We start from the raw sequence: 10179 nt of genomic DNA, 5'->3' as shown, positions 1-10179 counted from the left end.
GTTGTGTTGAAGAGTCTGGTAAATCTGTAATATTAGACACTGGCAAATAACTCACCTTGGGATTTTAGACAAATTGCTTATCCTATAAGAAAGTTAAACTTTATAATCTCTTAAAATCTCTGATTTATGAAAATCTGATTTGCAGAATAATTCTATATTATTAGATCTATATCTATATGCTCCTTAGTCAAATTTTAAGGAAGAAGAAAAGTAACTGTGTAGTGGTAATTTTCTGGCTCTCAGTGGGTCTCTGTGACTTATGTTATGGTTCAAGCTTTGAGACATTTGTATGGAGATGTCTACAATGACCATATTGTTTTCTGCCATAACGAAGGGGGGACTTTTCTCTCTGGATACCCAAGGAAGTTAATGCACCAAGAGTCCTTTTGTTTCAAAATTTTTTTAATATCTGAAATTCTGGTGAATTCATTATCAACTTGTTGAAATACTTTGAAAAAAAAAGAACTGGAAAGTCACCTTAAAGCTCATGTGCATGTATCCAAAATACATAATACATCTCTTTCTCTCAAAACCAAATAGTGTGAACCCTTCAGAAAGTTCACAACTTGCCCAAGTGTTTTGCCTGTAAAATTAATGTAAGCAATTCTTTTTGTTGCCCCAGGATGGTGCCTCTCCACTGGTGTATGCTGTGGCTGCTGTTACCACTCAGCTCCAGGACCCAGAAGTTACCCACTCGAGATGAGGAGCTCTTTCAGATGCAAATTCGGGACAAGGCATTTTTTCATGATTCGTCAGTAATTCCAGATGGAGCTGAAATTAGCAGTTATCTCTTTAGAGACACACCTAAAAGGTATTCTCCCTGCAGTACTTCCTTTATCAATAAGCTCAGAATGGGTGTCTCTGAAAAAGAAGGTGACCTTTTAGACTTAGTTTAGGTAATTTGCAATCAACCTCTGGATAGCATTGCCTATTTTTCTCTAAGTAAGAAAATAAAATGGCAGTGCAACGTCTAGTCATTAGACATCTCTTTGATTCTCGCTGATTGTGGTCTTTTGGGTGGAGAGAGAAGTCCTTGCGTGTCTAACGTTTGGGAATGATCATTTTCTTTTCTTCAGGATGGTAGGAAATTTCTAAGAATGACTCTACAGGATTAATGAAATTAATTGAACACATATGATTCTTCAAGGGTTTGCATTGGCTTGTAAGGATAATATTTCTTTGATCAATATGATTGGTTCTGAAAGCATCAAACCAAACAGAGATAAAAACTGGCCCCTCACTTATCTTCACTCCAACATCAACATATTGAACTCACATAATGCTTCTAAGTATTTTGACCTTTAAAACTTACATATATCAACGTATCATATAAATCAATCAATCATATAAACTAATTATATTTAAAGTTTCTTACTTGAAGTACCCAAACTCCTCTTTATCATATTTCAAAAACAGTTTCTCCTTTTAACCTAGGATACCTTGGCAGTCCAAAGGATAAAACTATGTCATATCATCAATAATCCATTTTCCAAAGATTGAGATGTATCAAATTATTGTCATCTTTCTCTTGTCCCTTCAGTTTTAATTGACAATAAGAACGGAACGTGGTGCTCCTCTTCCACTGAATGGCACAGACATGTTACCATCCGGTCAGTCTGTGTGAGAGTAGATAATCAGTTTTCATATTTTGACTGGTGTGACCTATTGTTTCGGTATCATTTCAGCACCATCTGAATGAAATTATCTGTTTGAATGATTGTAATAGATTAGGAACTAATTTTTCAGTAATATATAAAATAATTATGACTCTTTCAATGACATTCATAAGAGTGAAGGCACAAAATGCAAGGATGATTACACTAAAGGAACTTGATGTCTTAGTATTTACAGAGACAGTCTGTGAAAATAAGGAAGGGTAGAGGAGGCAGTTTTAATGATTCAAATTAGTCTTAAATATCAGCTGAATTCATGCTGAACCATTTTGCTTGTCATATTCTTTTATCTCTTGAAACTCTTGAGAATTTGAATCCAAATTTTTCTTTAAAAATTACTTTGATTTCCCAAATGTACTTGTGCACTGCTTTGCAGTGTTCTTTAAAATACAGCATTCCTCATTATGTAATCATTTCACTTAATCAAATACATGGTTTATCTTTGATCTTCCAGTCTCTTAAAAATTAAATAAGTTTTGGTTCTAAGCGCTGTCTTAAAATTACATTTTTTTTTCTTTGAAGCAACATGTTTTTATTATAAGACATTTCAAAACAACACATGCTGCTTTCCTCCTTCTGTTTTTATTTCTTTCATTTGTTCATTCTTTTGGGTTACTCCCCCCCCACCACAAATCATGATTGGAGACTTTGATATCTACATTTGGATGCAACGTTAACAATAGTTAAATAAAGAGTTGTGGCCACAGTCATTTCTAGGGGTAAAATATGTGATGGGAGAACACACATAGGCATTGTTGATATTACAACTAAAGATGAAATTCCAGATAAAGTTTGGAAGGAGAGAATAGCAAAAGAAAACAAATTCATTAATTATTCTTATGTTTATACATAAATGCCAAAGTCTAAATGGTTCATGGAGTGTTTATCCCTCAACTCTGGCCTTATAATTTGGAGCATATTTATCACATTTCTATCTCCCTCACTAGCCAGTAAATACCTGGCACTCATAGATCGTGCCCTATCATCTCTGATTACAGCTCCCTTCCACGAGTACACTGTGCATGGTAGACAATAAATGTTTGTCAAATTGTTAAAGTTTATTCAGATTGTCTTTTATCCCTAATCATAAGTGCTTCCATATGAAAATCTTGACTTAGAGGCACTCTCTGATGTTTTATATGTATAATGATTACCCTGTGGAATGCAAGCATTGTTTTCTCTGTTATTGGTTGCTTATGGCCTGTATTAAAGTTACTAAGACATAGTTGCATACTTTGGGAAATAAACTACTTTCTTGATTCAAATGAGAACAGAAGATAATAGATGAACACGCACATTGATTTCAGCACTGGTTAGCTCTGCTACCCACATAAAAACCAAAAACAAACAGAACTAAAAAGTTTTGAATACTTTTAAAATCACATGATGATAAATAAATTATTGTGTCTTACCTAATTCTTTGTAATGTTCATAGGTTCAGTCATGTTTATGTGGTTAATATCACCTATGCAACCTGGCCAAAAGAAAAAAATTCTACTTTCCAAAAGTCGACTGAATTTGAAAATTAAACCATCTGACACCTGTCTTTAGGGATGCTTAAATCCATAAAATTTCCATACAGTAAAGAGTGCAATCATCTAGTTATTTTGTTTGGATGATTGTCTAAGTTTACTATACTCCAAACAAGCTTTTTTTACTTTTATAGAGTCTTCACTTTATTTGTCCTTCCACAGCCCTATTTCCACCCTCTAGCTCGTAATTCATCTTGGAATAGTGAAGGGGGGAAAGCATATATATTTCCATTCAGATTCAGTATCTTCAGGTAGAAACAGACTAAGTGTAGTTATCCTAAGGCTAGAATAATGTAGGTGTTATGATTCTTGGGTTCTGTTTATTCATTTAGTAATGCATTCATTAAGAAGAGTTTATCAAGTACCTTCTACATGCAGAAATCTGTGCTGAATGCTGAGAATAAAATGACAGAAAATGAACCCTAAGTGGGCCTTTGTTGGGAAAATGACATTAATCGAATAATAATATAAATATATCGTAACAAATTGCAATAGGTGCCCAAAGTGAAAAGTATAGGACACTCGGAATATGTGAGAGAACCTGAGCCAGAACAGTACGAGAAGGCATCCCTGAAGAAGTGACATTTAAATATTAGTAAGGGCATGTACATCAACTATATTTCAATTAAAAAATAATGTATTTATTTATTTACAAATATTAGTAAGGACTAAGGGGTGTATTTCAGGCAGAGCAAACAACATCCCAATGGCTCAAAGAAGCCCTACGTGGTTCGAGCACAGAAAGCAAGAGGGATGATGACATGACAGTGAGGTAGGCAGAGGCCCCACTGCTGGGGAAGTTGTAGACTCTCTGAACAATTAAGGACTTTTTTCCCCAAAAGTGAAAAGCTAAACTTATTCATTCAACAAATATTTATTAATAATTATTTTAGTCTCTAAGTCTTCATTAATGAACCAAATGCCCTGCCCTCTTGTAGATTTCATTCTAGTTGGGGGAGGTGGAGAAATAAAAAAATAAAAATATAATACATCAGGTAGTGATAAGTGCTTTGAAGAAAATGAAGAGGAGTAGAAGAGCTTCACAGGTAGGAAGGTGGTATCTTACATAAGGGGTCAGAGTAGGCCTATGGCGAGATGGTGACTGACTCTAGAGAAGAGAGTTGATGCAGTGACTGAGCACGTAAGGTCAACAGCTGGAGGATGAGCATTTCAGATGGAGAAACAGCAAGTTCAGAGGCCCTGAGGCAAGAGTGTGCCATAATCATTCCACAGAGAGAAAGGAGCTGAGTAATGAAGGGAGAGAATAGAAGAGACAAGTTTAGAGATTTGGTTGGGGATGCAAATCATTGCAAGTTCTGAATGAGATAAGAAGCTCCTGGAGGGTTTGCAGCGAGTGTGTTCAGACTTAGGTGTACATGGATATGTCCTCCTGGAAGGAGGTAAATAAACTAAGGGGGTCAAAGTGGAAACAAGACCAGTCAGAGGCTCTTGCAATGCTCAGACAAGAAAAAATGGTGGCTTGATCTGGTGGTAACAGGGAAAGTGGAACAAAGTGATGGACTCTGGGTATATTTTAAAGATGAAGCCAAAAAAAAAAATGACTGCTGATTCAGTGTATGTGGAGTGGAAGAGTAAGAAAAAGTCAAGATGCCTCTAAAACGTTTGTCCTGAGCAACTGGAAGGTTAGGGCTGTCATTTACTGAGTAGAGACAGACTGCAGGGGAAGTTGGTTTAGCGAGAGAATGAGAAGTTTGGATTAGACATCTTAAGTTTGAAATTTTCAGTAATCTCTAAAGGAAGATGGCTAGAACATAGTTGTCTCTAAAATTTAACTAAGAGTTCAGGCTGACAATTTAAATTTGGGAATCATTAAAATAGAAGAGCTTAAAGCTGTGAGCCTGGGTGAGATCACACAGGGAATGAGCACGGGTAGAAAAGAGTGTCCTAGCACAGGCCCTTGGTTCACCCCATGGGTTAGAGGTCAGGGAGGTGAGAAGAACTGCGAAGGAGACTGATGGAGCAGCTGGCCACTGTGGTCAGTTTGGAGAGAGTGTTGGGGTAGATATAGAGAGAATCGAGAGGCAAAGACGTACCCAGGAGGTGCAATCTCTAGGAGGTGAAACTTGCTTATTTTTTGCCGTGAAACCAGTGAGGAAACCACTGTTTCCTCCCTTGCAAGATTATGGGCTTTGAAAGATAAATGGAATCATATAAATTATTCAGAGTAAGAATACATAGCATTGTTATACATAGGCAATATTTTTATTCTACTTAAAAGTTCTTTTGAGACATCATTTAAAAAATCTAAGGGGAAAGCATAGAGGAGAATGTTCTGTTCTTTTAAAATGTTTTCAAATCACTAGGTTATTAATTCAACAGAAAATCTTAGTGATAGAGAAATGTGTCTTTCCACTGACTGACACAGTTACCTTTACCTTTTAAAAATAGTTCTCAAATGGTCATTAGATACCTCTCTCCAAAAGGATATGGAATAGTAAAACTGTGAACAAAAGTCAAGATTGTAAAAGCCTGAATACAGTGTTATTTTGCCAGAAACCAACATGCATTTTAGAAGGACATTGCTGTGAAAATGATCTTTTGGAATGGTTGGTGCTTTAGAGTGCCCTTGGGGTAACATAAATTTATCGCCAAATTTATGGAAAATGCAGTACCTGTAGGGCAACGTACCTGGAAATTCCCCTTGGTTGTGACTTACTTTGCACTGGTGTTAAATAACACCCCCAAACTGGTAAGTGTTGATTCTTAACTCGAGTAACACCCAAACTCCACGTTTTGGTTCAATGTCTTTCAATTATTTCAGACTGTGCGGATGGTAAATCTGGTCGCAGAACCTTGGGCTATATTGGACTTCCACGGTTACTGCTGAAAATATCATGATTTGTGTCAGATAGCCAGTTTGATTTTCTGTTAAGTGAATACAAATTAAACCAAGTGATTTTCCCCACTAATCTTGGTTGTAAGTGTTAGGATGAATTACCTCGGTCTGAAGTGGTCCACTTTCACCCAGGTATTTCTTTGTGGTCGAAGAAGACAACACGCCATTGTCAGTCACAGTGACTCCCTGCGATGCGCCCTTAGCGTGGACGCTGAGCCTCCAGGAGCTGCCAGAGGAAGCGAGCGGGGAAGGCTCAGGTAAGCGGCGCGGCAGACCTGGCCCCAGACCTCTGGATAGATAGCTGAAAGGCTTATGAGACAGACAGCCTTCTCTTAGTAAGAAAAACCAGCATGGATGCACGGGGGAAGCTGGAGATTTGGGGATGGAGATGAGGGAAATGGAGGATGACATCAGATGGCGGTGATTTGGTGAAATAAAAGGTTGAGAGAGACAGGTGTGTGGGCTGAAGGAGTGAGGAGAGGCAAGAGGTGAGGATCAGCTTCCCTGGCTGTGGTTTGCAGTCTTGCCTAACCACTGGACTCACCACTGGGGGCTGTATATTCTACTGATGCCTGCATCCTACCTCAGAGGTTGTGATTTAATTGCCCTGGGGTGGGGTCTGGACATTGGGATGGTAAAAGTTCCCCTCCAGGTGAATCTAATATGCACCCAAGGATAAGAGCCTCTGATCTCTGGGGAGTAAAGCATAGCCACAAAGAGAGAACAAAAGGGCATTGAGCACCACTGAAAGTCCAGGATGAGAAGAAAGTCAGGAGGAATAGGTCAGGCATTTAAAGAAGATGCAGATGATGGAAAGCAAATAACAGATACAAAGAAATGAGTAGAGTCTGAATGAGGCCCTGGGTTGATGCTGCCTCCCTTTAAGGGGCAAAGGCATCCTAGCTTAAAGTGAAGGCTTGAGATTGGTGCCATGACAGGATGTTAGCAAGCTGGATACTTACAGTGATGTGGGAACACTGTAATTAGGGAAATATTGAAAGGGCATATGGGAGTGATGAGATTGAGATAGAATGAATAGTCACATGATGATTGTGTTAGTTGCGTGGTTTAGGAATATGAAATTCTACATACCTCACTCTCAACCTGCAGTGATCAGCTGGAAAAGATCCATTCCCACTCTGGCTACACAGTCCTTCTCTGGGTCTTCTAACACTGATATCTGTGTGATATCTGATATTAATAGTAACAAAAAAATGGAAAACATTATTTTAGTTTCAGTACTTTCTCTATATTCCTCCTGAGCACGTATTCTACACATTGAAAATTAGGTCCTCTTACTGGTGCTTTATATTCTATATTTTAATGAGATTGGCCAGTCCTACTAACAAAAGTGAAATTAGTGAAATGGCTAGCCATCCAAGTGCAAACTGATAGAATCTTTCTGGTAAGCAGATTGACAGTTGGAATTAGTCTCTAAGAGGCTTGCAGTCTTTGACCTAAAAATTCTACCAGCTGGAATCTATCCTGAAGAAATAATGTAAAATCAGAAAAGCCTTACATATATAACAACATTATTATAATGGTCAAAAATTAAGCAACAGTTTTATTTTTATGATATAATATTAAGTGAGAAAAATTGAGGTTTCTCTAGGTATGTATATGCATGATAATAAATGTTATAAAGTTGCAGAGAAAAATAAGAGAAAATAATACCAACTGCATAAACATGTGTAGAAGGAAGACGGATAGAAATAGACCAAACTGTTAATAAAGGACTATCTGGATCTTGTATTAATGGATGATTTTTTTTATCTTGTTCTCTATCTCCCAGTTTTCTACTGGGAACATGTATTCTTTTTATAATGGAGAAAAATGAAATTAAATGGTCTTAAGAACACAATTTAAGGTTGGCAAGCCATAGCACATGCCCTGACGTGTAGGCTGTGTTTCTCTTGTGTCTTTTAGGTGATCCAGAGCCTCTGGATCAGCAGAAGCAGCAGATCATTCATGAGGAAGGCACAGAGTTATTCTCCTACAAAGGCAACGACGTGGAATATTTCATATCTTCTAGTTCTCCATCTGGTTTATATCAGTTGGAGCTTCTTTCAACAGAGAAAGACACACATTTCAAAGTATATGCCACCACAACTCCAGAGTCTGACCAGCCCTACCCTGAATTACCTTATGACCCAAGAGTCGACGTTACCTCCCTGGGATGCACCACGGTCACTTTGGCTTGGAAACCGAGCCCCACGGCCTCTTTGCTGAAACAACCCATTCAGTACTGTGTGGTCATCAACAAAGAGCACAATTTCAAAAGTCTCTGCGCAGTGGAAGCGAAGTTGAATGCAGACGACGCTTTCATGATGGCACCAAAGCCCGGTCTGGACTTCAGCCCTTTTGACTTTGCCCACTTCGGATTTGCTTCGGATAATTCAGATAAAGAGCGCAGCTTCCTGACAAAGCCGTCTCCAAAACTGGGGCGGCATGCCTACTCGAGGCCCAAGGTTGACATTCAGAAAATCTGCATAGGAAACAAGAACATCTTCACCATCTCGGATCTGAAACCCGACACGCAGTACTATTTTGATGTCTTCGTGGCCAACAGCAACAGCAATATGAGCACTGCTTACGTGGGCACCTTTGCCAGGACCAAGGAAGAAGCGAAACAGAAGACAGTTGAGCTGAAAGATGGGAAAGTTACAGATGTGTTTGTTAAAAGGAAGGGGGCAAAGTTTCTACGGTTTGCTCCAGTCTCATCTCACCAAAAGGTCACCTTCTTTATTCACTCTTGTCTGGACGCTGTCCAAATCCAAGTGAGAAGAGATGGGAAACTTCTTCTGTCTCAGAATGTGGAAGGCATTCGACAGTTTCAGCTGAGAGGAAAACCTAAAGCCAAATATCTCATTCGACTGAAAGGAAACAAGAAGGGAGCATCTATGTTGAAAATACTAGCTACCACCAGGCCCGGTAAGCAGTCATTTCCCTCTCTTCCTGAAGACACACGCATCAAAGCCTTCGACAAGCTCCGTACCTGTTCTTCAGCCACCGTGGCTTGGCTAGGCACCCAGGAAAGGAACAAGTTTTGCATCTACAAAAAGGAAGTGGATGATAATTACAGTGAAGACCAGAAGAAAAGAGAACAAAACCAATGCCTTGGACCAGATACAAGGAAGAAATCAGAGAAGGTCCTCTGTAAATATTTCCACAGTCAAAACCTGCAAAAAGCAGTGACCACAGAAACAATTAAAGGTCTTCAGCCTGGAAAATCTTACCTGCTGGATGTTTATGTCACAGGACATGGGGGGCACTCTGTGAAGTATCAGAGTAAAGTTGTAAAAACCAGGAAGTTCTGTTAGTTACCTTGTATAGAGATATATCACTTAGAACTCCAGGAGAGACATTAAATCACTTTAAGTATAAACTGACTACTCCCACAGCTGAGAGAAGTTGTGACCTGTACTTGTACTATGGAAGAAAGGATATCAACTGGTGTATATTGATGTTTATATAAGTAATTGTTGGAGGAGACTTGGTCTAGTGTGCCCCAATGGTACCTAGTGTGCATCTGATATCCACTGATGTCAAAGAGAAAGGACATCTTGAAGGAACTGCCATCCCTTGCTTTGATCACTGCATGAACTGCTTCTAAATTATTTTATCACCTAAAAATTTTGAATATGCCATTACTTGCACACATCCACAAATGCAAATTATTCCTCTCAATAGATGCTAGGATATATATAAATTATTTTATAAAGTCTTGTTTTAAATGTCAGTGTTTCTATGATTGTAAACTATTAAATTCTTTTCCTGTTAAAGTACGGATCTAATCTAAGTATATTAAGTGGACAGCCCTTTAGTCAGTTCTATTGCTATTGTAAATTCTTATCTGTTGAGTAAAATGTTTAAATACTGTATGTATCTCATGTACAAAGTTGACATACATTATATTCATGTATATAAAATTAAAGATATTAGATTATATACTGTTCATTTTCCCAAGCAGCTACCTTGGTGTATTCAATTTCTATTCTGTCCCCCAAACTGCGCCTTTATGTAATTTTGCACCAGGTTTGACCCTTTTTTAATAGTTAAAAGGCATGCTGCATTCCTCTAAAGTTACTGTGGCATTAGAGACAGTTACTGAAATTTG

The 10179-nt window shown here is 38.3% G+C and overlaps 1 protein-coding gene across 1 annotated transcript; it reads left to right on the top strand.

The window, feature by feature from the left end:
* The first annotated feature begins 623 nt into the window (after positions 1–623).
* On the top strand, positions 624–9446 carry NDNF (neuron derived neurotrophic factor). The gene is made up of 3 exons (XM_060088849.1): positions 624–811; positions 6195–6319; positions 7989–9446. The coding sequence occupies exons 1-3, from the start codon at positions 624–626 to the stop codon at positions 9380–9382; spliced, it is 1707 nt and encodes a 568-aa protein (XP_059944832.1). The 3' UTR covers positions 9383–9446.
* The last annotated feature ends 733 nt before the right edge of the window (positions 9447–10179 follow it).

The sequence above is a fragment of the Mesoplodon densirostris genome, chromosome 1, assembly GCF_025265405.1.
Source record: "Mesoplodon densirostris isolate mMesDen1 chromosome 1, mMesDen1 primary haplotype, whole genome shotgun sequence".
In the NCBI taxonomy this organism is placed as follows: domain Eukaryota; kingdom Metazoa; phylum Chordata; class Mammalia; order Artiodactyla; family Ziphiidae; genus Mesoplodon; species Mesoplodon densirostris.
This window is presented reverse-complemented; position numbering and strand designations above follow the sequence as displayed.